This window comes from Micromonas commoda, chromosome 2, assembly GCF_000090985.2.
Source record: "Micromonas commoda chromosome 2, complete sequence".
In the NCBI taxonomy this organism is placed as follows: Eukaryota; Viridiplantae; Chlorophyta; class Mamiellophyceae; order Mamiellales; family Mamiellaceae; genus Micromonas; species Micromonas commoda.
The window spans coordinates 1,417,478-1,444,098 of record NC_013039.1 but is presented as its reverse complement, the minus strand read 5'-3'; the positions used below and the strand labels follow the sequence as shown (position 1 = coordinate 1,444,098).

At 65.0% G+C, this 26,621-nt stretch overlaps 14 protein-coding genes across 14 annotated transcripts; 8 read left to right on the top strand and 6 right to left on the bottom strand.

Annotated features, from left to right (window-relative positions):
- Positions 1 to 56: 56 nt before the first annotated feature.
- On the top strand, positions 57 to 6,950 carry MICPUN_55832 (predicted protein; the record flags this gene model as incomplete). The annotated part of the gene is made up of 1 exon (XM_002500181.1): positions 57 to 6,950. One exon carries the CDS (start codon positions 57 to 59, stop codon positions 6,948 to 6,950), a length of 6,894 nt encoding a protein of 2,297 aa, XP_002500227.1.
- Positions 6,951 to 6,998: 48 nt separating this feature from the next.
- On the bottom strand, positions 6,999 to 7,515 carry MICPUN_107681 (predicted protein). The gene has a single exon (XM_002499695.1). It carries the CDS (start codon positions 7,484 to 7,486, stop codon positions 7,115 to 7,117), a length of 372 nt encoding a protein of 123 aa, XP_002499741.1. The 5' UTR covers positions 7,487 to 7,515; the 3' UTR covers positions 6,999 to 7,114.
- A 358-nt stretch (positions 7,516 to 7,873) lies between these two features.
- MICPUN_55834 (predicted protein) lies at positions 7,874 to 9,016 on the bottom strand (the record flags this gene model as incomplete). The annotated part of the gene is made up of 1 exon (XM_002499694.1): positions 7,874 to 9,016. The coding sequence occupies one exon, from the start codon at positions 9,014 to 9,016 to the stop codon at positions 7,874 to 7,876; it is 1,143 nt and encodes a 380-aa protein (XP_002499740.1).
- A 765-nt stretch (positions 9,017 to 9,781) lies between these two features.
- Positions 9,782 to 11,812, top strand: MICPUN_78711 (predicted protein; the record flags this gene model as incomplete). The annotated part of the gene is made up of 1 exon (XM_002500180.1): positions 9,782 to 11,812. The coding sequence occupies one exon, from the start codon at positions 9,782 to 9,784 to the stop codon at positions 11,810 to 11,812; it is 2,031 nt and encodes a 676-aa protein (XP_002500226.1).
- Positions 11,813 to 12,241: 429 nt separating this feature from the next.
- On the top strand, positions 12,242 to 13,159 carry MICPUN_75899 (predicted protein; the record flags this gene model as incomplete). The annotated part of the gene is made up of 1 exon (XM_002500179.1): positions 12,242 to 13,159. A coding segment is annotated over one exon (918 nt), but the record flags the coding sequence as incomplete, so codon positions are not given.
- Positions 13,160 to 13,874: 715 nt separating this feature from the next.
- On the bottom strand, positions 13,875 to 14,300 carry MICPUN_53972 (predicted protein; the record flags this gene model as incomplete). The annotated part of the gene is made up of 1 exon (XM_002499693.1): positions 13,875 to 14,300. The coding sequence occupies one exon, from the start codon at positions 14,298 to 14,300 to the stop codon at positions 13,875 to 13,877; it is 426 nt and encodes a 141-aa protein (XP_002499739.1).
- Positions 14,301 to 14,374: 74 nt separating this feature from the next.
- On the top strand, positions 14,375 to 15,677 carry MICPUN_107682 (mitochondrial carrier family). Its single transcript, XM_002500178.1, has one exon. It carries the CDS (start codon positions 14,381 to 14,383, stop codon positions 15,596 to 15,598), a length of 1,218 nt encoding a protein of 405 aa, XP_002500224.1. The 5' UTR covers positions 14,375 to 14,380; the 3' UTR covers positions 15,599 to 15,677.
- Positions 15,678 to 16,296: 619 nt separating this feature from the next.
- Positions 16,297 to 16,686, top strand: CA (carbonic anhydrase; the record flags this gene model as incomplete). The annotated part of the gene is made up of 1 exon (XM_002500177.1): positions 16,297 to 16,686. One exon carries the CDS (start codon positions 16,297 to 16,299, stop codon positions 16,684 to 16,686), a length of 390 nt encoding a protein of 129 aa, XP_002500223.1.
- A 44-nt stretch (positions 16,687 to 16,730) lies between these two features.
- MICPUN_98763 (predicted protein) lies at positions 16,731 to 18,093 on the bottom strand (the record flags this gene model as incomplete). The annotated part of the gene is made up of 2 exons (XM_002499692.1): positions 16,731 to 17,867; positions 18,004 to 18,093. The coding sequence occupies 2 exons, from the start codon at positions 18,091 to 18,093 to the stop codon at positions 16,731 to 16,733; spliced, it is 1,227 nt and encodes a 408-aa protein (XP_002499738.1).
- Positions 18,094 to 18,430: 337 nt separating this feature from the next.
- On the top strand, positions 18,431 to 18,936 carry MICPUN_107683 (predicted protein). The gene has a single exon (XM_002500176.1). It carries the CDS (start codon positions 18,514 to 18,516, stop codon positions 18,886 to 18,888), a length of 375 nt encoding a protein of 124 aa, XP_002500222.1. The 5' UTR covers positions 18,431 to 18,513; the 3' UTR covers positions 18,889 to 18,936.
- Positions 18,937 to 18,960: 24 nt separating this feature from the next.
- Positions 18,961 to 20,088, bottom strand: MICPUN_55841 (predicted protein; the record flags this gene model as incomplete). The annotated part of the gene is made up of 1 exon (XM_002499691.1): positions 18,961 to 20,088. One exon carries the CDS (start codon positions 20,086 to 20,088, stop codon positions 18,961 to 18,963), a length of 1,128 nt encoding a protein of 375 aa, XP_002499737.1.
- A 452-nt stretch (positions 20,089 to 20,540) lies between these two features.
- Positions 20,541 to 21,558, top strand: MICPUN_107684 (predicted protein). Its single transcript, XM_002500175.1, has one exon. The coding sequence runs from the start codon at positions 20,767 to 20,769 to the stop codon at positions 21,481 to 21,483; it is 717 nt and encodes a 238-aa protein (XP_002500221.1). The 5' UTR covers positions 20,541 to 20,766; the 3' UTR covers positions 21,484 to 21,558.
- Positions 21,559 to 21,682: 124 nt separating this feature from the next.
- On the bottom strand, positions 21,683 to 23,626 carry DP (predicted protein; the record flags this gene model as incomplete). The annotated part of the gene is made up of 4 exons (XM_002499690.1): positions 21,683 to 22,690; positions 22,900 to 23,090; positions 23,306 to 23,375; positions 23,543 to 23,626. The coding sequence occupies 4 exons, from the start codon at positions 23,624 to 23,626 to the stop codon at positions 21,683 to 21,685; spliced, it is 1,353 nt and encodes a 450-aa protein (XP_002499736.1).
- A 206-nt stretch (positions 23,627 to 23,832) lies between these two features.
- On the top strand, positions 23,833 to 26,590 carry MICPUN_112707 (predicted protein; the record flags this gene model as incomplete). Its single annotated transcript, XM_002500174.1, has 2 exons — positions 23,833 to 23,991; positions 24,185 to 26,590. 2 exons carry the CDS (start codon positions 23,833 to 23,835, stop codon positions 26,588 to 26,590), a joined length of 2,565 nt encoding a protein of 854 aa, XP_002500220.1.
- Positions 26,591 to 26,621: the final 31 nt, after the last annotated feature.

Here is a 26,621-nt window from a genome sequence, read left to right as displayed (position 1 = left end):
GCGTCGGGGAACTAGAAACAACAGAAAACGGCACGTCCAAGGTTCAGACTGCCGAGATGGGGGCACGACGTAACGCGAGGATCTTCCTCGGAGGTTGCGAGGCGATCGCTTTCGCTCTGGTGTTCATCGCTACGTTCTTGATGTGCCATCTCGCGGGGGTTGTGAGCTCGGCGGAGCTCGGTTCGGACGGACACGGGGCGGCGATTGAAGCGGTCAGAGATGATGGAACCCCCCGACGGCCATCGTTCGCCACCGGGCGCGCGCTGCAGCACCTTCAGCTGGACACAACGTGCGCTCCGGGCACGGCCGTGACACACGAAGAGGGCGCGGGGACGTGCGTGAACTGCCCCGCGGGCCACTACACCAGCGGGCGGAAACCCGTGTGCAGGCTCCTGGACCTCAACAACTGGCAGTGCTCGTCCTACTTCAACCCGACCACGTTCCAGACCAAGTACGGATTCAGCGACGTCGTGGGCGTCGAGTGCGACTTTGGAACGGCGAAGACCGCCTACACCCTCTTCGAGAAATCCACGGCGACGTGCTCGTTCGCGGACGTGGCGTTCAGCGACTGCACGGGCAGCGCCGCGATCGATAACTTGGACGCGGTGACGTTCAGGTTGAGCTGCGACATCGACGCCGGCGACATCGTGTTCCAGACGTGCCGCGATAACCTGGTGGGCGCGGGTTCGCGGGTGGCGTGCACGTGGGAGGGCGGGCTCGAGAACTGCACCGCGTGTCCCCCGGGCACCTTCTGCGAGGGGACGAACACGATAGACCCGCCGCCGTGTCCCCACGGTCACGCGTGCGACGGCGCCAGTAAAACCGCGTGCGTCGCCGGTACGTATTCAACCGGCGGACTGGCGACGTGTCTCAACTGCCCGAACGGCAGCACGTGCCCGAATCAGGGATGGGGGGAACCGAGCAAGTGCCCGGCCAAGTACTACTCCGGCGCGGGCGCGACGCAGTGCGAGGAGTGCTGGGCGGGGCACGCGTGTCCCACGGAGGCGACGGAGTGGCCGATGCAGTGCCCGAAGGGGTACTACGCGTTGCCGTTATCGGACCAGTGCTCGTCGTGCGCGCCGGGTAACTCGTCCCACGCGGGTTCGTCGGAGTGTTACGTGTGCCCCGCCGGCACGTCGTGTCCCACCCAGGCCACGCCCGACCCGAACATCTGCGCGGCGGGGTATAAATCCCTGGCGGGCGCGACGACGTGCACCCCGTGCGGGCTCGGTCAGTATCAGCCCGCCGCTCAGTCGAGCTCGTGTCTGGAGTGTCCCGCGGGGGTGCGATGCCCGCAGCAGGCGATCAGCAGCGTTCAGAACTTGGGGTGCCCCATGGGCACGTACAGCAGGTACGACCTGAAGTCCACCGCGTTCGACCTCCCCTACGACCACGAGGACGTCGCCAGGTTCCCTTCCTTGGCCGCGACGGGGGACACGGTTTGCCGGCAGTGCCCCAACGGGTACACGTGCCCGGACCCGGCCACGGCGCCGGTGCTGTGCCCGGCGGGGACCACGCGCATAGGGACCAACTACTCGCACTGCTCCCAGTGCCCGGCGGGGTACTCGTGCGCCACCCCGAACGTCCCGCCGGCGGAATGCGCCGATGGATACTACGCAATCGGATCGCAGGCGGAGTGCACGGCGTGCTCGCCGGGGTTCCAGTGCCCGATGAAGGACGTCGCGCTGCAGATGCGGTGCAGCTCAGGCACGTTCTCCGCGGCGGGCGCGGCGAACTGCACGGCGTGTCCCGCGGGAAGGGCGTGCCCGGAGCAGGACGGCTCGGGGATATACGACTGCGCGCCTGGGACCTTCGCGCTGGCGGGTCAGGTGCAGTGCACGCCGTGTCCACCGGGATTTCAGTGCCCGGACGTCACCAACCCCGCGTCGATGGCGTTGTGCCCCAAAGGGACGTACTCGACGGGTTCCAAGGCCAAGTGCGACGACTGCGCGAAGGGTTCCTACAACCCGTTGAACGGATCGACAACCGCGAACGCGTGTGTCGCGTGCGGGAAGGGGTACTACAGTAACTTCACCGCCGCGGTGAGCAAAACCACCTGTTCGCCCTGCCCCGCCGACACGTACTGTCCCCTCGCGAGCAACGACCTGCCCACCGCGTGCCCAGCCGGACTGAGCACGTTCGGCAGGCTGGCGAGAACGTCCGCGGACGACTGCACGATGCCGCCGCCGCCGCCGCCGCCGCCGAACCCCCCGCCGCTGCCCTCGAGCCCGCCGCCGCCGCCGCTGCCGCCGGCGCTCGCGGCGACGATGGACGTACCCCCGCTCACCATCAGGGTGGACGGGACCGTCGCGACGTTCAACTCCACGTTGTTCAAGATTGGCGTCGCGAGCGCCGTGGGGAACGGCGCCACCGCGGATGAGGTGATGATCAAGAGCCTCAGGTCTGGCAGCGTTTTAGTCGACTTTTACGTCGCGACGCCCGCGATGTTTCCGGTGGCGCTCGGCGGGGGCTGGGACGTCGCCGAGGTGGAGAGGCAGATTGCGTCGATCGACGCGGCGATCGCGGGAGGTGCGTTATCCGTGGGTGCGACGGTGCTGTCCTCGGCGGTCGAATCGAGCTGTCCCGCGGGTACGTTCGTCTCGAAGACAGTCGCGGGGGGGTCCAAGGTGTGCCAGCTCTGCCCCACGGGTCACTACAGCGGAACCGTCAACTCGGCGTCTTGCACCGCGTGCGCCGTGGGATACGCCGCGGGCTCGCGAGGCATGGACACCTGCGATATATGCGTCGCGGGTACGTACGCGGCTCTCGAGGCGACGCCGGTGTGCGCGAAGTGCCTCGCGGGGACGTATCAGCCCGCGGCTGGCGCCGGCGGGTGTTTCCCGTGCGCAGATTTTTTCTTCTCCGCGAAGGATGGCGCCACGGCGTGCGCGGCGTGTCCCGCTAATCATCTATCGGGTCCCACCGCGTGGGCGTTCGAGACCCCGCGCATGCGCTCCGACGGTCGACTGTCGGACCTCGTGGGAGGCGCGGTGAACCGCAGCGGTTGCATCGAGAATGTGACCACGTGGATGTTCATCCCGGACCCGCCCGTGGTGTTCCAGAGGGTACTCACCATGCAGGACGCGTACATCGTCGCCGCGACTTTCATCGTCACGTTCGTCTTCTTATACCGCGTCGGCGCCACGCATTGGAAGAATCAGCAGCTACTTCTGAAGTACGCGGGCGGTGACACGTTCTACGAGACGATGCTCCCCGAGGACGAGGACGCGGACAGGCGGGGTATGGACCCGAGGATGGAGAAGCACGACGTGTTGCAGATATCCGAGGCGATCAAGGTGGGTAACCTGGAAGATGCTGAGATGGTCATCGAGCGGATACTGGAGAGAGACCCGGACCAGCCGGAGACGTTGCACGCGCAGGCGGTGGTGCACCTGATATACCGCGAGATGGACAAAGCGAAGCCGCTGGTGGAGAGGGCGATTAAGCGCAACGCAAAGCCCCAGTTCATGGTCACGTTGGGACTCGTCAATGCACGTTCGCCTTGGGAGACTGAAGAGCAGAGACTGGATAACCTGCGAAGGGCGACGCAAGACTTTGAGCTGGCTACGAGAAAGGATCCGACCTTGGCTGTCGCGCACATGAACCTCGGCGTCGTGCGCATGGCGCTTAACGACCTGGAGTTGGCCAAGGTCTCGCTGAAGGTGGCGCTCGACAAGGAGCCAGAGTACTACAAGGCGTTGTATAACATCGCGCTGGTTCACGCGAGGATGGGCAAACGATCAGAGGCGAAGCGATACCTGAAGGAGAGTATCAAAGTGAAACACCGAGCGCTGGATGCACAGTTCAACCTCGGGATGTTGTTCCTGCGTGAAGGTGATGTGGATGAGGCTGAGCAGTGCTTCATGAAGTGTCTCGTCATCAACACTCGACACTCCCCCTCACTTTGCAAGATGGGCAACGTCCAGATGCTTCGCGGCAAGCCGAAGCGCGCGGTGGAGAAGTACCTGCTGGCGCTGGAGAGCGACCCGGACAACGTCGAGGCCATCTCCAACATCGGCGTCGTGGAGTGGGCCAAGAGGCACGCCGTGGAGGCCGAGCAGCATTTCCTCCTCGCGCTGAAGTTCAAACCCGACTACTACCCGGCGTTATTCAACATCGGCCTGCTCTGCATGGAGCAAGGTCGGGTCCAGGAGGCGGCCAACTGGTACCGCAAGGCTGTCGCAAGGAAGCCTTCGTCGGCGGAGGCACTGTTCCAATTCGGCACTGCGCTGCACAAGCTCGGGGAGCTTCAGGGCGAGACGCCAAGGCGCGAGGAAAAGAGCGCTCAGCAGATCGCCATCGAGGAAGAAGAGAAGAAGCGTGCGGAGGACGAACGCGAGGCGAAGAAGGCGGCCGAGCACGCCGAGGAGCTCGGAAATCTAACGAAGGAGGATTACCGTGCGCATGACCTGCCAAACGAGCCCGTGCATCATCCCTCACCGCCGTGGGAGACGGTGGATCGTGTCGCCGAGGTGGAGACGGAGGAGACACAGAAGCAGAGCATGAAGGCGATGGCGATCGCGGCGATGACTGCCGAGAAGCTCAAGGGCGTCGGCAGTTCATACGCGGCGTATTTGAGTATGCGCGCGGCCCACGGTGCGGACGTGGGCGAGAGTGGCGACGACACCGCGTCGGAGGCTTCGCCCGGTCCCTCTTCGCGGGGTTTGTCTCGCGCGGCGAGCCAGGAGCGTCATCTGGCCAAGGCGATCGAGGACAAGGACGCGGCGCTGTCCAGCAAAGCCGCGCAGGCCCTCGCCGGTATAGCCACTCCGGCGAGCCGCGTCATCGGTCCCGCGCCCGGCGCGAAGCGGGCAAAATCCCCCTCCAACACCAGCTCCAAGGCTGGAATGACGCTCTTCCGCAAGAGCGCCATGTTGGTGCGCAACGTCGCGCGCATGGACGTCAAGGTGAGGGAGGCTCGCGCGGTGACCCTCGAATTGCTCATAGAGATGTCCGGCGACGAGTTCAAGGGCGGGAACACGCAGGAGTACTTCATCAGCGAGATGGCCACCGAGCTAGACATCCACCAGGAGCGCGTGCGCATCGCCGGCTTTGACCATAAGTCATCCGCAGTGACGCTGACGATCGACGACAAACCGGGAGACACGCCGCTGGACATGGTGGTATCCACCCTGCAGATGAAGCTGGACTCCGACACCCTGCTCGTGGACCCGAGCTTTGGGAACCTCATCCTAACCAAGGTGGACTGGCCCGAGGGATGGGGCGAGGGCAAGGACAAGAACAGCGGCGTCGCCGGCACGGACGCCCGGGCTCCGAGGGCGGGATGGGAGACGCCGAGGTCGAGACGAGGTTCGATCGCGTCCATCTCGGAGGGTGGCAGCGATACCACCGAGGGTGGCGAGGCTTTCCGGGGGTTATCCGCCGGCGCGCCCCGTCGCCTGGTGCTCATCTCCTCTCGCATGTACTTCGCGGATGTTCTCATGGAGTGCGTCGAGGCTGGAGTGGAGGCGGTGTACTTCGACTGGCGATTCTCGTCGCTCGAGAAGATAGCCGCGGAGTGCAAGGACCGGTGCGGCGGCGATCTTGCCACGCTTCGCTCGATCGGCATCATGACCCACCACAAACCCGGCGCGATCGGTCTGGTCAAGGGCCTGCGAACCACGCGCAGGAACCTGGTGAAACCGGAGCTGCGACAGTTCTGGGCGTCCATGGCGCAGCTACTCACCGCGGACGGCCGCGTCGACGTGCTGTCCTACGACGCCGGTACCTGCGCGCCCACGCAGCGGCTGCTCGAGGAGCTCGGCGACCTCATCCGCGTGCCGGTGAACACCGTCGACGCGGCGGCGGTGTCCCTCGGCGGCGACCGCGGCGTCAACGCGGCGGTCCTCGAGGACGAGGACGCCTTCGAGGCGGGTTCGCTGTACTTTAGCCGAGGGCGCTTCGCGGCGTGGGCGGCGACGGCGCCGGATAGGTTCACCGCAGGCGCGGCCAAGTACCGCGGCAGGGCGGCGGCGAGGCTCGGCGCCGGGTCCCGCGCCGACGGCACCGTGCCCACCGAGGTGACGGTCAAGAACGCCGCGGGTTTGACCGTGGCGCAGGCTGTGGGCGTGACGTTCGAGGCTGGCGACGGTACCGCCACTGACGTGTTCCACGACTCGGACGATGAATCCATCGCCGTGTTCGACGCGGACCCCGCCGTCGTCGCCGCTCGACGGGCACAAAAAGTCGCTGAGGTTCGGCGCAGGGAGGAGACCAAGCGGCAGCTCGCGCTCGTTCAGAACCCGGCGAACTTGCTCAGGGCTGTCACCGCGCCCGGCGCGTCGAGGACGGACGGCGGCGTGGGCTCCGCGGCGGCTAAGCGGGCGGGGCGACCCGACGCCGTCCCTTTCATACCCGTGGAGAAGCTGGTTTTCGCGAGGGAGTCTGCGCAGGGATACGACGCTCGCCTGGACAAGTACGCCGCCGAGCGTGCGCGACGGGCGAAGGAGGCGTCGGAGAGCGGGTTGACGCAGGCGGAGACCGCGGCGAGAGACGCCGTGGAGGATGCGAGGCAGCGGAGGGAGGCGCTCCTGGACGACCTGTCGCTGGTCCCGCGACTTGGACTCGCGTCGCTGTCGGCGAGGGGCGCGCTCGCCGACATTGACGATAACGCCGGCGTCGATTGGACCCCGCCGGTGAACGCACGCGATGCGGCGAGGCGCGCGAGGGGCGTGCACGCGACCGACGCGGGCCAGGGCGGTCCCAGCCACTCGAGACCTCCCACGCTCGACAGAGAGGGCGACGCCGCAAAGGAGGAAACGGAGGTGATGGCGCGGGCGGCGAGGTGGAGGGAGGACGGCGCGGAAAACGACGCGCCGCCGGAGGCGGACGCGGTGTCGCACTTGGCCCCCGGCGACCCGCGCGCGGTGCCCAGCAAGCCCATGTGGGCGCTCGACGAGAACATCAACAAGCTGCGAAGGTTTGAATCGACGGGTTTGGGTAACTGGTGAGAGTTGACGTCACGGGCGACCGAGGTGGGTGCCGGCACAGTTCCAGATGTGTACTCTACTCGCTTGGATAAACATATACGAATGGTAGCTAGTCTATGTATGCTGTGGGTGTCCGACGCTTCCTCGCGGCGAGACCCCATTAAACCCACTCCACACACGGGGCGCTATCCCGCGACAGCCACCAAATCTGCGGAGTGGTATTTCAACTTGTTGCGCACTGAGTTGAACCGCCTCAGCAGGACTTCCTCTGCCGGGCCCACCCCCGTGCACATCACGGTCAGAAACTCCGAAAACTCCACCTCACCGGTGCTCGTGACCTCGTCGACCAATACCTTGCACTCCTTCGCGGTCGCCTCGAACTCCAGCTCCCGCAGCGCGCCCTCCTGCAGCTCACGCGCTGTGAGTTTCCCATCTTTGTTCTTGTCGAGGCGGTTGAAGAGGTCCCGATAGCTCTTCAGCTGCGCCACATCGAGCGCGCTCGGCCCGCGCCCCGCCGGGGCGTTAGTCGGTGTTTCCTTAGAGATCAGGCAACCCATCCCTGCCCCGCGTTACCCTTGCCTTCACAGGACGCGGCGCGGAAGTGCCCGCGCAGACATGCAAATTATCAGTTGAGCGAGGCAGTGAGATGGGAAACGCGAAAGGTCGCATTCGCGGCGGACGGCATTCGGCAGCGCGGCGTGACTGAAACCCATACAAAATCTTTGTGCAATTTTCGCGTGCCGAGCTCTCGAAAGTCTGTACTCTGCTAGAGCTAGTTCGACCCTGCACCGCCACCTCATCCCAGCTGGCAACCCGAATCTTGCAAACGAGCGACGCGCGCACAGTTGCGGATTCGGGAAATCGGTTCTCAGACGACAACTAAAATTCGGGAAATCGGTTCTCAGACGACAACTAACTCGTAATGTTAAAAACTTCACGACTGATCACCAGTGGCGCCCAAGGCCCAACCCCTCGCTGAGCGTCCCTCCGAAGATGGCGTCGTGCTCGTCGGCGTCTCCGTACTTGGGCGCCTTCGGCTTCTTCTCCTCTAGCTCGAACCGCTCGTCTTCCCGCCTCAGCGCATCGTTCTCAGCCTCCTCGCGCAGCCGCTTCGTGGACCAGTGGTCCCCCATCCCGAGGTCCTTCTCCGTCTGCAGGATGATCTTCTTGACCTCCTCCGACGCCGCCTTCGCCGCTTTGGGCGCGCCCTTGCACTCGATCTTCCTCAGCGGTTCATCGTAGACGTCGCTGTTGAACCCCACGTTCCCCGCGAACCGTTCGATGTCCCGCCTGCCGTGCACCACCACCGTCGCGGCGGTGTCTCGCTGAATCTTCTTGATGACGACGCCGCCTTTGCCAATGACGCCGCCGACGCAGTGCGCGGGGCACATCACCGTGATGCTCACCTCCGCGCTGTCCTCGCGCACCATCCTGTCGACTATTTCCAGCGCCCTCTCCACCGCGTCCGGCTCGCCCACGACCATCACCCGTCTCGGACCTTCGTCGTCCTCGTGCCCCAGCGCCTCCTGCTCGCACACCACCCTGGCGCCCGTCTCCCGCGTGATCCGCTGCAAACCCCGGCCGTCCTTGCCTCGCAGCCTCTGGACGACGCTGCGGGGCACGTCCCTCGCCTTGCTGATGTCCAGGTTGATGTACGCCACCTTGGTCAACGCGCTCAGGTCGGTCTTAAACCCCATGTTACCGGTGAAGAACGAGTCGTCCTTGCGCTCCGCCACCGCCCTCTGCGCTTCGGTGAGCTCGCGGCCGAAGCCAGTCGCGCCGGTCGCCGCACCCGCCGTGGTGAACGACGCGGCGACGCCATCGGTGGATTTCATCGCGTCGGCAAAGGAGGGAAGCGATGAACTGTTCCCCCGCGGCGCGTCGGCGATCTCCCGCTCCGGCGGATCGCCGTCGTCTTCACCCTTCGGCTGCGTGCCTTCTTTTTCCTTCGCGGACCGTCCCTCCTCGTCACCAGCCCCTGGGTTGGGGGCGACAGCCGCCTCGCGCTCATCCTCGGCGTCGCTGTCGGACTCGCTGCTGTCGCTATAGTTGCCGCCGCCGCCGAAGAATCCCAACCCGTCCGCCATGTTCCCCCGCACCGCGCCTCTCGCAGTGGATCTCGACTGCGGGAGGGCTTTCTCGCCCGCGAGACCACAGCAACCTGACTCGGCCGTCAAAATTCAAAATTGTGGGGGGCGTTTTCGGCGGGCAACGACAGATCGTACGCGCGCAGCACCGCTGACAAGTAGCACTCAAAGGGTCCCGAGCTACGCTCAGGACACCGCGAGGCGAAACATTTCAACTCGCGACCGTAGAGGCGCTCGAAAGGGACCGGTCGGTGCATCGAACGCGCGCCACGCGTCACCTCTCGGATCGATCAAAAACCAAAAACTTTGGGCACCGCGACGATGAGCGGAGGTCAGCGCAGCATCGCGTCCTTCTTCGGCGGCGGCGGCGCCAAGCCCGCGGCCCCGGCCAAGCCAGATGAGGCCGAGAACGTGCCCCCAGCCACCAAGAAGCCCCGACTCCAGAAGAAGTCTGACATCGCCGCCGAGGAGGCCGCGCGCGAGGCGGCGTGCGAGCCCGTGGAGGAGGTAAAGAAGGAAGAGGAGCCCGTCGCGATGGAGGCCGAGCCCGTCAAGGAGGAGGCCCCCGCCCCCGCCCCCGAGCCCGAGCCCGTGGCTAAGCCCGAGCCCGTCGCGGATCAGAAGGACGGCGACTACGTGGCGGAGGAGGAAGAAGAGGAGGACGACGAGGAGGAGGACGAGGTCGAATCCGATGAGGAAGACGATGACGACGACGACGAGGAAGGGGAGGAGGAGGAGGATCGGGTCGACGGCGTCGCGAAGGTGATGGCTGCGGCGACCAAGAAAACCGCCGGCGCCAAGAAGAAGAAGGGCAAGGCCAAGGAAACGGCCGGAAAGGAGGGCATCGGGGACAAGGCCGTCGAGGCGGCGGGCAGGCTCCTCAAGCACGACCCGGATTCCGGCGTGGATGGGTGGAAGAAGGGCGAACCCGTGCCGTATCTCTTCCTCGCAAACGTTTTCGAGAACATCTCGGAGACGACCAAGCGCCTGGAGATTGCCGAGATGCTCACGAACGCGTTCCGCACGGTCATCGTGTCCAATCCCGATGACCTACTCGCCGCCGTGTACCTCGCGAGCAACACCATCGCGCCGCAGCACGAGGGTATCGATCTCGGCATCGGCGACGCGACGCTCGTGAAGATCCTCGCCGAGGCGACCGGCCGCAAGGAGAGCGCCATCAGAGCCGACTACAAGGAGCAAGGGGACCTAGGGATCGTGGCGAGCATGAGCAGGAGCACGCAGAAGACCATGTTCGCACCACCGAAGCTCACCATGTCGGGCGTGCTCAAGGAGTTCCGCGCCATCGCCACCACCGAAGGCACCAAGTCGGTAGATGCAAAAAAGGCCAAGATTAAAAAACTCCTCGTCGCCGCGCGGGAGTGCGAGGCTGGTTACATCGTCCGCTCGCTGCAGGGCAAGCTCCGCATCGGCCTCGCGCAGCAGACCGTCAACCAGGCTTTGATCCACGCTGTGGTGCTCCAGTCCGACGCGGCGGCGAAGGCTGCGAAAGAGGGCGGCAACGGCGCGGTGGCTGACCTTCTCGGGCGGGGCGCCGACGTCCTCAAGCAGGTCTTCTCCGAGTGCCCCTCCTACGACGAGATCGTCCCCGCGCTGCTCATGGAGGGCGGCGTGGACAAGCTCCACTCGCGGTGCCACTTCAGGCCGGGCGTGCCCGTGAAGCCCATGCTCGCCAAGCCCACGTGTGGCGTGAGCGAGGTGCTCCAGAGGTTCTCAGACGTCGAGTTTACGTGCGAGTACAAGTACGACGGGGAACGTGCGCAGATCCACCTGTTGGAGGACGGCACCGTCAAGATCTTCTCCAGGAACCAGGAGGACAACACCCCAAAGTTCCCGGACGTCATCCGCGCGCTGCCCTCGTACCTGAAGGCTGGTGTGAAGAGCGTCGTGATCGATGGAGAGGCGGTGGCGTACGACAGGGAACAGCACAAGATTCTTCCGTTTCAGATTTTGTCCACGCGCGGGCGCAAGAACATCGACGAGGCGGACATCAAAGTCAACGTGTGCATATACGCGTTCGACTGCCTCTATCTCAACGGCGAGACGTTGCTGCAGAAGTCGCTGACGGAGAGAAGGGAGGCGATGTACTCGGCGTTCAAGGAGGTTCCCGACGAGTTTTACTTTTGCACGGCGAAGATCTCGCGCGACGTCGAGGAGCTCCAGGTTTTCCTCGAAGATTCCATCGCCGACAACACCGAGGGCCTCATCGTCAAGACGATGGACGCCACGTACGAGCCCTCCAAGCGATCGCTCAACTGGCTGAAGCTCAAGAAGGATTACCTCGAGGGATGCGGCGACTCCCTCGACCTCGTCCCCATCGGTGCGTTTCACGGCCGAGGCAAGCGCACGGGCGTCTACGGCGCGTACCTGCTCGCGTGTTACGACGAGGAATCCGAAGAGTTGCAGTCCATCTGCAAGATCGGCACCGGGTTCTCGGACGAGCAGCTGGTGGAGCTGACGGAAGGTTTGCGACCGACGGTGATCGAGGCGCCGAGGAGCTACTTCAAGTACGACGCCAACGCCATGAAGTGCGACGTGTGGTTCGACCCGAGCCAGGTTTGGGAGGTGAAGGCGGCGGACCTGAGCATCTCGCCCGTGCACCAGGCGGGACACGGGCTGGTGGACCCGGTCAAGGGCATCGCGCTCAGGTTCCCGCGTTTCCTCCGCAAGAGGGACGATAAGAACGTGGAGCAGGCGACCAACTCGGAGCAGGTGGCGGACTTCTACAACGCGCAGGCGACCAAGCAGGAGTTTGCCGGGGGCGACGACGACTATTAGCTGTGATGAGTGAGTTGCAAGTGATGTTAGCCGTGCCTTCGTGATATGCGTGAACGCGAGCGACGAGACGTGACGCGCCGACTTCGACCGAAAGCGTCAGTGCGGGGCGCGCTCGCCATGGGTTGGGATCCGGGGGACATTCACGCGGCGCGTGCCGCGGCGGAGGCTGCGCACAGGGCGGTGCGGTCCGGGGAACAGCGAGGCCCGGGGAACCCGTCCGCCGCGGAAGACGTCGCCCAGATGGCGAGAAGGAACGAACCCCTTCTCGACATGAAGCAGAGGACCACCCACGAGGACCCGAACTTCATGGAAACGTTTTTCAGGGCGTCGCGGCTGCACTACATCGGCACGTGGAAGCACAGGTACGAGGCCTTCCTCGAGGATCTACCCCCCGCGCCCAAGCTCCCGGCTCCGGAGGGTGGACCCGGTGGGGAGCGAGTCATCCTGCACGTCGACATGGACTGCTTCTTCGCGTCGGTGGCGGCGCTCGGTAGGCCGGAGCTCGCGGGTTTACCCGTCGCGGTGTCCTGGTCGTCCGCGGGGGGCGGCGAGCTCTCCAGCTGCAACTACCTCGCGCGGAACGCCGGGTGCAGAGCGGGCATGCGCATCGCTCGAGCTAAGGAACTTTGCCCGAATCTCATCGTCATGCCGTATGAGTTTGAGAGGTACTCGGCGGTGGCCATCGACGTGTATCGGACCCTGCACGAGCTCAGCCCGCACGTCATGGGGGTATCCGTGGACGAGGCGTACGTCGACGTCACCGGGCTGGCGGCGTGTGGTCGGAAAACGCCGAGGGAAATCGCCGAGGATGTTCGAGCGAAGATCTTCGCCAAGACGGGATGCGTCGCGAGCGTGGGGTCGGGACCCAATCGGCTCATAGCGAGGCTCGCCACCAAACGAGCCAAGCCCGACGGTTCGCATCACGTCCCGGCGTCCAACGCGTCCTCGTTCCTCGCGTCGATGCCCGTCGCGGAGCTCCCCGGGGTTGGGCGGGGTACGCTCGAGAAGCTTCGAAGGGAAGGGATCGGTTCTATGGTTGGTGCTGTCGGACCAATGGGTACGGCGGGCAACCCGACGTGCGCGGACGTCGCCGCCGCGCCGCTCTCGGTTCTGCGGCGCGCTCTGGGGCCCAAGGCGGGGGCGCAGCTCAGGGACGCGTCACGGGGGATCGACGCTCGCGCGTGGGAGGCGAGACCCCCGCGCAAGTCGGTGGGGGCGCAGGTGACGTGGGGGGTTCGTTTCGAGGAGGCGGCGGAGGCTGTCGCGTTCGTGGAGAAGCTGTGCGCGGAGGTTAGCGAGCGCATGCGACGGCTGCGGGTCAAGGGACGGACGCTGACGCTCAAGATCCTTCGCGCGGTGGCCAACGCGCCGGCGACGCACATGAAAGGGTCCATCGGCCACGGCGTGTGCGACCACCTCACCCGATCGAGCACCGTGTCTTTAAGCGTCGACGACGCCCCGTCGCTCGCGCGGGAGGCGGTGCGCCTGCTCGCCGACCTCAACGTCCCCGCGGACCAGATCCGGGGCGCGGGGGTTCAGGTCACGAGGCTGGACTCCGACCCGGCGTCGCACCAACCAGGCGGGGCGTTCAGGGCGTTCAAATCCGCACCCGCCGGGCCCCGATCCGATTGGACCGACAGAGCGTCCAGGTACGCGGGATGGTACGACGTCGCGGAGGTTGCAAAGCCGAGTAAACCAACCGCCGACGACGGTTCGGGAAAGGTCGACTCCCCGGGCGGTAAGGACTCCCCGGGCGGTGTGGAACCCGGCGCGATGAACGCGTACGCGTCGGCGCTCGGCGCTCGGGGCGGGTCGCTGCGGCGGGCTCTGTCTCGGGTCGCCGCCGTTCGCGAGGAGACCGGCGTGTCGGAGATGCGCGAACGCGGAGGAAGCGGCGGGACCGAGGCGCCCGCGGGCGCCGAGGAGGAGGAGGAGGAGGGCGCCGAGGAGGAGGAGGAGGACGGAGACGGTGCGGGCGAAGACGCGTCGGTGATGGAGCGCGGGGATGAATCCTTGGCCGCGGCGTACGAGAGCGCGGCTCGGACGTTTGCGTGGGAGCGAATCAAACGGAGGAGGACAACCGACGACACAGCTGGCGTGGACGGGAACGCGGAGACGAAGGAGGAGGAGGAGGAGGAGGAGGGCGACGAGGCCAGAGATGCCAGGGCCGCGTCGCTGCTTCGAGGCGCTGAGTCCTTCCTGCTCGAGCTCGCCGGGGCGCGGTTACGATTGGGCGGCGAGAGTTCCGCCGCGGCGACTCTGGCGCTGGCGAGGCGTCTGGCGACGTCGCAGGAGTGCGTCCCGAGTTGGGTGCACGCGCTGACGGGGGGCGGGGAGCGTTCGCTGGCGCTGGCGAGGTGCTGGCGAGGTGCGTGCGATCGGGTGGAGGATGAGATGATATCCATCGTGCACTCGCAGTAGTGACGACATGTTGAGAGTATTGGCGGGCGGAGGTGAAAATATTTGCCAGTGTGTCACGCGCGTCCATGAAATCACGCTCGTCACGTGGGCAGTGATGAGTCACGCGAGATGGGAATATCTTATCTTACGTCACTGTGCAGGGCGCCCATGGGAGGACTCATGGCGTCGACACGCGCGTTCGCATCGGTATCGGTGGGGTCCGTGGGCCACTCCCATCGCAGAGCTGGGGCATCGGCGGCGAAACCCGCCGCTTCGCGCGGTGCCCACGCGCGATGGTCCGCAAAGGCTGCTTACTCTGAAACGGGCGATGTTATTGGGCGCGGAGCCGGGAGCGGGCGCGCGCGCCGCCCCGGATCTCGATCGGGTCTTCACGTCGTCGCGTTGACCCAGGTGGGCGCGACGATTCCCGCCGCGCTCACGCTCGCGTCCCTGGCCAAGTACAGCGCCGCGGGCGGACTCGGCGGCCTCGTGTCGCACACCCCTTCGGTGCCCCTGGACGTAATCAAGACAAAGCTGCAGACGCAGCCGGAGAAGTACAAGGGGATGGACATGTGGCAGATCGGCACCGAAATCGTGCGGACGGAGGGAATCGGTAGCATATTCACGGGCGCGGGCACCACGGCGGTGGGGTTCACGTTGCACGGGGTGTTCAAGTACAGCGGCTTTGAGGCTCTCAAGTTCATGACGTTCAAGCACGGCGCCGGCTACAACGCGGGCGACGCCATCGCGGTGTTCTCGCAGGACCACAGGATCCAGACCCTGCTCTTCGCCGGCGCGATCGCCGAGCTCTTCGCCACGCTGATCCTGTGCCCGCTCGAGCAGACCAAGATCAAGATGATATCCGACCCGAACTACGCGGATGGCTGGGTGAGCGGGGTCAAGCGGCTGATACAGGAGGAGGGCGTGGAGGGCATCGTGTCCACTCTGCCGGTGATATGGACCAAGACGATCCCGTACACCATGTTCCAGCTGGCCACATATGATGTGACGAGCTCCGCGCTGAGGAGCTGGGCCAACGGCCAGTCGTTTGAGCCGCCGTCCATCGCGCTTCAGTTGCCGGCTGCGCTGCTAGCGGCAGTCATCGCGTCGCTGGCGAGCCAGCCCGGGGACACTCTGATGAGCACGTTCAACGGGGAGTGTCCCGACGGTGCGGAGGAGTGCCCGGGGTTCGACTTTGTGGAGGGTGAGGAGCTTGACGAGGACGGGCGATGCATCCCAAAGCGGCGGGGGCTTCTGGAGACGGCGATGGGTTTGGGGCCGGGCGGGTTGATGCTCGGGTGGAAGGAGCGGCTCGCCCACACGTCACTCATCGTGGTGATACAGCTGACGGTGTACGACGATATCAAGAGGGCGCTGTTCCGATGACGAAGCGGGGTTGAGGGGAGTTCGTGCCCCACCGTATTACAATTAAAAGATCACTTCCCTTCCAAGGTAGTCTACCTGTACAACTGTGCGACGCGTGAGAAGAGAAATCCAAAACTTTATCTCAGCCGAACTCACTCTCACGAAGCGCGATGGCCTCCGTTGTCGCCTCCTTCGGCGGACCCGTCGCGGTCAGGGCGAGCTCGGTATCGTCGTCGTCTAATGACCCGAAGCCCGCTCTGGCTCGCATCCCGCGTTCATCTCGTCGCGCGATGCTCGCCGCGCCCGTCTCCATCGTCATCGCGACTCGCGCACCCGACTCCGCGGACGCCTCCGCGCCCGGCGAGTGGGGCTACGCGGACTCCTCGAACGGTCCCCTGCGATGGGGCGATATCCTCGACGCCGATGGGAAGGCGTCGTATCCCGCCTGCGGATGCGCGGCGTGCCAGCAGAGTCCCATCGACCTGGTCCGAACCGCGGCGAGGGGCAACGTCCGTGTGGGATCGCTCGCCGATCGCCTCGTCGCGCCGGACAAGCCCGTCACGCTCGCGGTGTCCCAGAAACACGGCACGCCCAACTACGTGGCGACCGACCGCACCAACGGCGCCGCGGTCGTCGCCCCCGACGGCGCGCGGTACGACTTCGACTCTCTGCACTTTCACACCCCCGCGGAGAACACCGTGGACGGCGTCGCCAACGCGATGGAGATGCACATGGTCCACGTGTCCCCCGCCGGGGACGTCGCCGTCCTCGGCGTGCTCTTCAGGCACGCCGACGCCGACTCGCCCGCGAACGCGGAGGTTACCAAGCTGCTCGCGAAGATCGCGGCGGAAGGCGGACGGGAGAAGGTGCGGGTGAACCTCGGCTCTTTATACGACTCGAGCGCCGGGTTTTGGGAGTGGACCGGGTCGCTGACCACGCCGCCGTGCTCGGGAAACGTGCGGTGGCTGCTGCAGAAAGGAACGTTCGGGGTGAGCGCGGCGCAGTGCGAGGCGTTCAGGGACCACGTCGGCGGGTTCCCGGGGAACGCGCGCCCGACGCAGCCGCTGAACGGACGGACGGTTCTCTCATTCGATCCAACTCGCTCGTAAACAATATCCAATCGTAATCGTAGCACCGCCAACCCAGGAAACAATCACCGGCCGGCCCTCGGCCGCGTCCGCCTCTTGTTCCTCGCCCCGGGCGTGAGCGGGGTGAGGATGGAGTCTGGCGCTCCCTCGAACTCCCCGTCGCGCCCCGAGACGTACCCGTCCGAGCCGCTCTGGTCGGGCGAGCCCCCGCCGCGCTCCGAGTCCGAGTCGACATCAGACAGGAGCGCCTCGCCCCTGTAGCAGCAACACGCGCGGAGCAAGGAGGCGACCACGCCGACCCGCGCGCGCGACGTTCCGTCCGAGTACCTTCCCCGCCCCCCGCCGCCGCGATCGCCCGGCCGTCCCCCGCTCTCGTCCGCGCTGTCTATGTCGCTCCTTCCTCCGCCGCTTCCGCCGCTCAGGCTCTCGAACCCCGCCGCGGTTCTGAACCTGTTGAGGTACTTGTCCAGCGGCGGCGTGTCCGGCGCGATGGGAAACGGCTGCGGCGACCTCGCGTCGTCCGGGCTCGGTAGTCTCTTCGCGTCCCCCCTTCCCCGCCCGCTGCCCGTCCCCCGCCGGTTCATATCGCGATCACTCTCTCCGTTGGACGACGCGCCCGACACCGAGCCCAGATCCGACGCGGCGGATAGGAACGAAGACGTTGAGCCGGCGTCGGACTCGGTGGGGGAGAAGGATTCGTCGTCGCCGTCGTCGCCGGGTGCACGGGTCGGGGCGTGCACCGCGGGCGGAACTCTCGGCTGCGGGTTCGCGAGCATCGCCTCCCGCATGGTCATCCACTCGGCGACGATGTCCGGCAACCGCCGGTACGACCGCATGAGGTTCTCGACGATGATGGACTCGATCTTTCCGCCCAAGCCGGTTATCTTCACGACGCACTCGCCCTCGACGTGCAGCTTCGTCCGCGCGTCCGTGTCCTGGCTCACGGTGATCGTCCCTTCCACGACTGCCCGGTCGGTGATGTTGTTCACCGTGTGGAACGTCTGCGTGAATGGAAATTTACCCTTCTCAGCCTCGACGTAGGTGCGGGTGTCCCTGAACTCAACCTCCTTTCCCCGAAGCACCGGTCGCACCACGCGCGGGAGCTTGATGCCGGGCACCTGGCGCGTCACCACCTTGACCCTGCCATCGGGCAGAAGCTCGTTGGATAAAACCTCCATCTCCTTCGTGCCGAGCTTCTCTTTCTGTGGGGACGGGGCGGGCAGATCTCGGGTCAGCTTTGGTTAACAAATTGGATTTCTCGGAACCTGCGAACGTCGACGAGGGGGCGACGACGCCGAGGTGGCGGTACGGGGTATCAGATCGGGCCGGAGCACGCACGTGGAACCGCTTATACGATGGATGGTCTTTGTCGTGGATGTACACCGCCGGTTCGCAGCACAGGTGCACGGTCACCTCGAACTTCACCATGGCGACGACCTAACACCGGGCGCTTGGTGTCGTGTCGCGAAATGTCCCGTCAACAACGCCGAGATCCCTCACGCCCTCTCCGTCACCCTTCCCGCCGGGTTCGGGAGGTTTACGGCGATGAACTCGATATCGCCCACGCGGATCGAGTCTGGGGTATCTCCAGAAAAGGTCCAAGCCCAGACGCACGCGCTGTCGGCCAGGTGTGGGCCCGTGTCGTCCCCCTGGCGGTTTTTCACAGCACAAGCACAGAAAATTTGCAACCGACCTCGCGGTCGGATATTTTTGAAATGGCAGAGTCGCGCCCGGCTTCACGGGCGCCGCGCACAACCGGTGAGGACCGGAACGAGTGGTGACCGAGTTTCTCGGCATCTGGACCGAGTCAGCGCGACTTTAAGTGAAGAAGCGAGGGCGTGGGAGATAATGGCCGGAGGAGGAGCCACGGTGGAGGAGCTCAAGGATGTGCTGCGGGAGACGCTTGAGAACCGCGGGGCGCTCGGCAACGTGCGTGCGCACCTCCGCGCGGAGGTGTCCAACGCGCTCGAGGACCGCACGGGGCTCAAGCGACCGGACATATCCAACGAGAACCTCATCATCAACGAGCTCATCCGCGAGTACCTCGTCTTCAACAGGTACAGGAGCACGCTCTCGGTGATGCTGCCCGAGAGCGGCCAGCCGGACACGCCGCCGTTTGACCGGGACTTTCTCGCCAGGGAGCTGCGGGTGCGCGAGAACGAGAACTCCAGGAAGCTCCCTCTGCTCTACACCATGCTGTCCAACGCGCAGGCCAACAAGTGAGGCGACGATGTGTAGTAGCACGTAGGCTTTGTATCCAACACGATTGATAAATAGCGCGACGTCCAACTCGAATCAGTCGTCGTCGTATACACTTTTGAAAACGAAGGGCTCCGCGATGGGACCCGGCGATTTCGCCCGTGTCGATCCCTCTGACACCTCCAGCACGCTGTGCGGGCTATCCGACGCCTCCGTGGACGTCGATACCTCCGTGCCGCTGCCCAGGCCCAGGAACACCTCGCCGTCGGACTCCCCGCCGAGATCCAACCCACCCTCCGAGTAGTGCTCCGTCAGCGCCTGGAGCCTGAACCCGACCGAGGACGTGAACTCCACCGCCGCGTTCGCGCACGACGACATGAGGTGGATGGACCCGACCACGTTCGATATGGCCCCGGCCCTCCTTCGCAACCTGTGGGAGAGCGCGTCCCACCACGACTTCACCTCCAGGTTCGGTCCCAGCTCGATGGAGTCGTCCAGCACCGCTTCGCGCCTCCTGTGTCTCATCGGGCTCCTCGAGTCGTTGTCGCTGACCCTCGCGCTCGAATCATCGTACTGAGACACGTTCGCGGACGACGGGAAGCCGCTGATGGTGCTCCCCGCCCTGGGCGTCGTCGCTAGCGAGTCGATGGTCGAAAGCCGCTCCTCCTCCGCGTTGAGCGCCTGAAGGTCCTTCCACCTGCGCATGACGTCCGGGAACCGCCCGTACGCGTTTCGCATGTTCTGCACGATGGCCTCCTCGCACTTCCTGCTGAGCCAGCCGAGCCGGACGGTGACCTCGCCCTCGAAGCGCACCTCGCAGGTCTCGTCGCCCGGCGCGCCGCGGCTCACAACCTCGCCTGCGTCGTTCAACGTGACGTTATCGATGGATATCGTGGCCACGTTGGCGACCCTGTCGGTGATGTTGTTGTTCGTCGAGAGAGTCTGGACGTACGGGAGCGTGTCCTGACGCTCGCGGTACCGTCGCTGGTCCGTGAACACGATCTCCTTACCCCTCAGCAGCGGCTTCAGGATGGCGGGAAACTTTATTTGAGGCTTGTTTATGATGACCTGCGTCACCCACCCGCCCTCTACCGTTCGCGTGTTGGAGTGCTCCCTCGCGCCGACGATCTCGAGCTGGAAGTCCTTGTAATCTGGCGAGTCCTTGAGCGTTATGTACTCCTGAGCCGTGCACGGCAGATGCGTGAGTATCTCATACTTCACCATCTTGCGCACTAGCTATCCCTTTGAAACCTATCCTGAAGCGGTCACCTCCCGTCGAGCACCTTCGAGCCGGTCTGACACACACGGGACGGGACGGAGAGCTCCGCCGATGGCGTCTCGTGAGGTCGTTGATTCGGTTCAGGACCGGGACCCGAGCTCGAACGTCGCGTGTCCACCTCCCCTCTCCGCGGAGCCGCGCCCCCGAATTTGCGGTCGCTTTCGCGGGTTCCCTTTTGGACACGTTGGCACGCCTTTTTGGATGCCACATTTGGATGCGCGCGATTAATTGCACGTAAATCGTGTAACTAGACACTCGTACAAAAACACACATCGTCAACGCCAAATAGACATCATTCAACAGCCGTGGGAGTCATAGCAGCACAGCGCCAAAAATCAGGGCATTTCGAATTGCCTACTTCTCGTGGGGAAGGCCATCCGTTTGACACCCGTGCGAGTCGCCCGTCGAGCACAACTCGCGGTTCACGATCGACCGGTTCGGTTCGAACGCGCATAGACGCGTAGTGCGAGAGAGTCCGGAGACGCGGTTCACGCCTCCAGGTCGGGACAGAAGCAGAGCGGACGGGTCAGATCGGCTCGTCAGATCTCCCTAGGTTTAGAGAGAAGTTTTCGAGTGTGTTGGGAGTCAACCTCTGTCGGGTCGGGTGAACACAGGCAGGCACCATGTTCATGACACGCAGCGAGTATGACCGCGGGGTGACCACGTTCTCCCCCGAGGGTCGCCTGTTTCAGGTGGAGTACGCCATCGAGGCGATCAAGCTGGGCAGCACCGCGATCGCGATCCTGACGAAGGAGGGGATCGTGCTGGCGGTGGAGAGGCGCACGCAGTCTCCGCTCATGGTGCCGTCGAGCTTGGACAAGATCATGGAGATCGACTCTCACGTGGCGTGTGCGGTGAGCGGTCTGACCGCCGACGCGCAGAGCATGGTCGAGCACGGACGGGTGCAGGCGCAGAACCACTACTTCACCTACAACGAATCGATGCCCGTCCGGTCGCTGACGCAGTCGCTCTGCGCTCTCAGCGCCAACTTCGGGACGGACGACGAGGACAGCATGTCCCGACCCTTCGGCGTCGCGCTCCTCGTCGCGGGTCACGACGTCGACAACGGCTACCAGCTGTACCACACCGACCCATCCGGTACCTGGACCGCGTACAAGGCGAAGGCGATTGGCAGCGGCAGCGAGGGAGCGCAAACCACGCTGCAGGAGGAGTACAAGGACGACATGACCCTGAAGGAGGCTGAGAACCTGGCGCTGTCCACGCTAAAGGCTGTCATGGAGGAGAAGGTGAGCACTGCCAACGTGGACATGGCGTCCGTCGCGCCAAAGTACGAGATCTACTCGAAGGACCGCATCAAGGAGATCATCGAGAGACTGTGAGTGCTCTGATTGTCTGCTGAGAGGCGGAGTCCTTTTTAAATCTCAACCTCATCTTGTGATACAACTTTTGATACTAGCCTGGGGCCATCGCCGACATGTCAACCGTGACGGGTGCCCCAACACCGCGCTAAGAAACTACAGGGGCGTCGACCTCCTCGGTCGATACCCGGCAACACGTGCCAACTCGGATTGGGCAAAGCTATTTTTTCTTCCCTCGGCGGCCGCCCTCGATCTTCACCTCAGGCTCCGTCGCCTCCCCCTTAGCTTTCCCCTTGACCTTCCCTTTGGGGGACCCGTGCGCGCTCGGTCCACCCACCAACTCGCCCACCAGCGCGTCGTCCCCGCCGTTCAGCCCGTGGCCGTTAATCGGCTCGGCCTTGACCTCCGCATCCAGGTTCAGGTTCGCCATCGAGTTCTCTGTGAGGTTCATCTGCGCCAGCACAAAATTCCCGTCGTGTATCTGGAACGGCGTCGAGTTGAAGTCAAAGTGAACAATCTGCTGGTCCTCGGAAATCTCCACCTCCACCGTCGCGTTGGGTTTCGTCTGCACCAGGATGAACGGCAGCTGGATCCCGCTCGGCACCACGCCGGCGGCGGCTCTCGCCGCGTTCCGTTGCAGCAGAGCCTGGTACGACTTGTACTGCTCCACCAGCTCTAAAAGGTACGCGTTCTTCTTCTCGATGCTCGCCTGCGCCCGAGCCTTCTCCGCGCGTAAGGCTTCCATGTCGTCCTCCTTCGCCGTCGCCGGCAGACCCTTCCACGTGATCTCCTTCTTCTCCTTGGAGATTATGTCCATCGCCATCAAGACGTTGAGAGCGTCGTAAACGCGCCTGCGGATGTTCTTCTCATCGTACGCCTGGTCCGCGCAGAACTTCGGATCGTCGGGCTTGGAGAACTCGGCGACGAGCTCGTCGGCGACTTCGTTGTAGGTGGTGGTCCCCTTGCTCTCAACCTTCTCGCAAACCTTCATGGAGAAGTGCCTGAGGCCCTTGCCCCCCTTCTCCTTCTCCGCAGTGCTCAGCCCCGCGGCGCTGGGACCCGGCGTGCTGCCGCCCGTGGCGCCCGCGGAGATTCGTCGCCGCTTTGCCGCGGAGTTGGGCTCGGGCGTCGGCGTCACCGCCCCACCCGCGGAGGCCCGAGCCGACGCCCGCGGCGGCGACGAGGGATCCCCCGCGCCGGCGCCGTCCAGACCGCCCTCGGATGTAACCTGGATACGCACGCGCGTGGGATCGTGGAAGCGTCAGGGGATGCGAACGACCCACGAGCGTAAGGGACGTCGGAACCGAGTGGCGCGGGTTTGGGTCGAAAGGCACGAGCGTGAGGGGCGTCGGAACGACAGACGACGGCGGGGGATGAAAGTTCCTGGCGAAATCCAAAAATATCTTCTCGGGGAAGACGCGAGCACGAAGGGCGCACCATGTCGATCCGCTGCCGCGCGTGATTCACCGCCTCGGTCGCGGCGGTGACCGCCGCTTTGCCCACGATCTCGTTCCCTAACCCCACCACGATGGGTTCGCCCGCAGCTTTCATGGCGGACGAGGGCAGGTCCCCCAGCACGTGACCACCCTCGTCGTTGAACGCGAGTTCCGTGTCCAGACCCGACGGACCTGTTGGTTTTTGGAAGAGGGGGGTGGGAACAATCGAGGGTCAGCGGTTGGCGCGGTGAAGGCTCGGGGGGGAGGATTGAAAAGGGCGCATGTTCACCCAGTAGATCAGTTCGGTGCGCGGGGCGTGCGAAAGCCGCGCGTGGTGTCGCGTCACGACCCAAAGCGGCCCGGTAGCCCAAAGGGCGGTGCGGGAGATATCTCGTTGTTGCTCTCACCTGGCCCGTCGTCCGGGGTACCCATGTGTTCCTGCATCACGTCAAACTCGGATGCGAAATTGTACATACCCTGTTCGCGGATGGAACGATGCGAACGGGTCAGTGAGAGGTCATCGACGGCGTCGTTTCGGGCGTGGGCATCGCGTCGGCGACGGGAAGGCGCCGTTACCGGGTTCCGAAGGGTCGACGAGTTATTATTCGGCCCAAGCCCGAAAAAGTGGAGGATCGCGCACGCACCGTGTCCCGAAGGCTCTCCAGAAGCTCCTCGCCGAGCTCATCGTCGGCGCCTATGGCGGCCTCGACCGCCGATTTAGTCGGCATGGCACACCTGCCGACACACCTGAAGCTTCAAAAGGGTGCGACCCGTCTCGCGCGGTCGCACTATGCCTGTTCTACGGCAGGTCGGAGGATCGATCGGGAAATCTTGCGACTCTGAACGGATGCTGCGTCGGCTCTCTAATCTGACGGTCCCTCAATTTTCCGAAAAGTCGTATGGGTATTTAGAATCAGGCCGAATCTGTTTCCAAATGGGTCTCGGATTCGACGGGACGATTTGGCACCCGAATCGGCCAACTTCGCTACGATTTTCTTGGAGCAGGCGGTTTGGGAGGGGAGGTCAACAACTTGTCGGGCCAGAGCCGTCCCGTCTGCAGAGGACACGGGCGCGAAGACGTGAGAGGAAGCGGGTGGATCTCACGACTCCGCCGCGGTCATGAGTGACGATTACGAGGAGGTGAGACAGCTGACGTTCGCCCGGAGACCCCGTTACTCTTCACGGCTCCCGTCCAACTTTTCAAATTTCGGTCGGCACCTCCCGTGCTGCGCAATCTGGCATCCTCCTCTGACAATACCCACAACCCAACATCCGGCCCTCCGCAGTACGACGACGACTTCGAGGATGACGAGGAGCAGAACGAGACGCAGAACGAGGAGGAGGAGTACTACGACGATGACTTCGAGGAGGACGAGGCAACCCCCGTCGCGGGTCGCGCGGTCGAGGGCGAGACGGAAATCATGCGAGCCATCCGCGAGGAGAACGAGCGAGCGCTGCAAGCGTCTAACGACCGGTATCGTTACGGAGACGAGAACGATCGACCCATCGGCGGGTTCGACGACAGGGCGTTCGACTTCAACTCGCACGCGAGGGACGCAGTCCCGGAGCGCAAGGTCAAGTCCTTCCCCGGCAAGGGCGCGAGGGCATCATCGATGACGCTCACCGACCAACAGATCCGCGCAGCGCGAGAGCGAGTGCGGCGATGGGACATGGTCGTCCGCGCGCGCCACGTCCGCATGACCGCCGCCGACGCATCGTGCGGCACCGACGCCATCGTCGACCGCGCGCCCAAAACCGACACGCAGCTCTTCCTCGCGGGGTTGGGGCCCTTTGCCAAATCCACGTTTGCGACGTGTCAGACTCGCGGCGAAGATTCGACGAGGGACGCGGACTCGCAGACGGAGGGCCCCACGGACGGTGCGTCGCACAGCTGTGTCGCGACGCAGTGCCCGGAGGATTTGGTGGCGAGTCGCGACGTTCTGGAGCTCGCGTCGATGGGCGGATCGTCCGCCAGGGTGGCGAGGGCGGCGGCGGCGAATCGCGCGGCTCGGTGGGCGAGGGCGTCGGGTGACTTGCAGCACTCGAAGAATAAGCGCCTGGGCGGTTTCATCCAGCGCGTCGGGGCGGTGGTGGACGTTTTGCTGCGCGAACGACCGCCGCCGAGGGGGCACGTCCCGGACGTGATGCGAATCGGCGGTACCTCAGGGAGTTTAAAGCCCCACGCACGGGCCAGTCAACACGGCTCGCTCACCGAGACGTACGCCGCTTTTCACCACCCGGCGCTCACGACGGGCCGCAGAGTCACGGATGCGTCGTTCGCGCCGGGACCTCGGGGCGCGCGAACCCTCGCGATCGCGTACGCACCGTCGGATCTTCACGCGCGAGGCGCGGCGGGACGGGGTTTGGTTCTCGTGTGGGACGTGGGCGCCGCCAGCTGTGTCGCGTCGAGGGCGTTGACGTGCGAGAGCGTCCCGACGAGGGTTGTTTGGGGACCGGGAGACTCGCACCACCTCGTCGTCGCGGGGACGGAGGAGGGCGGCGTGTGCGTGTGGGACCTGCGCGAGCCCCCGGAGGTTCACGCGGAGTCGGCAGAGTCGGGTGACGTCCCAGCCGGGGCGCTGGCGGACGGGGAGTGCCTGCGCCGGCCCTCGTACGGCACCGAGGGCTTCGGACAATTGGACGCTGGACGATTGGATTTTGACGATTGGGAGGATACGCCGGGTTCGATCGTCGCCCTGGGCGTCGCCCTCGACGGCGCCTCGACGACCGCTCACCCCGTCCCCGCGCCAGTCACGCCGGGTAGAGAGCCGGGGCGGGAGGGAGACGACCACGACGGCCGCGCACGGCGTGACCCGGCGGCGGCGGCGGCGGCGAGCGGGGCGTCCTTGGCCGTATCGACGTCTGATTTTTACGTCGTCGCGCTCGACTGCTGGGGCAAAGTCTCGTCGTTCAAAGTGTCGGAGCTGTCCAGGCGCGAGGCCTTGGACGCGTCCATCGCGGATGTGGGACTGAGGTTCGGGTCCCGCGTGAGGGCCGCGCGAAACGCCCGGTCGATCCCGTACGGTGCCGCCGGGGATGGAACGCCCACCGGGTCTCGTGGGTCGGGTTGCGCGAGGGCGATGGCGGTGACAAACCGCGCGGGTGTCGCGGCGGAATTCTACGTCGCCGGCGAGGACGGCAGGGTACTCCGAGGCGCGAGATACGGCGCGCCGTCGCCGCCGAAGGCGTTCGTGCCGTGCGATCCCCTCGACGCGGGCCATGCCGCGGCGCACGCGCCGAACGAGGCGGTGGTGTCGCTCGATTTTAACCCCCACTTTCCGAACGTTTTTCTTGCCGCGTACGAAGGTGGCTCGGTGGCGATGTACTCGACGGCGAGCTCCCTCGCGTCGCGGAGGTGGGACGGGGTCACGGCCGCGAGGGTCATCACCGCGAGGTGGTCGCCCGCGAGGCCGTCGGCGTTCTTCGTGCTCGACGACGAGTGTTGCGTTCACGCGTATGATTTGCTGTCGGATGACGCGTCGCGCTCGGTCAAGTCTGAACGGTTCGGGAAGAGGGAGAAGATCACGAGCTTGAAGCTCGCGAAGCTCGGGGATCAGGCGTGGGACGCCCCGGGACAGTGCCTCGCGTCCATGGCGTACGATGACGGCAGGACTGACGTGCACGTCGTGTCGCGGGAGCTATCTTCGATCACCGCGCGCGAGATGGACCAGTTGAGGTCATTGATCATTTGAGTTGTTTTGCTCCTGAAAATGTCTATCGAGG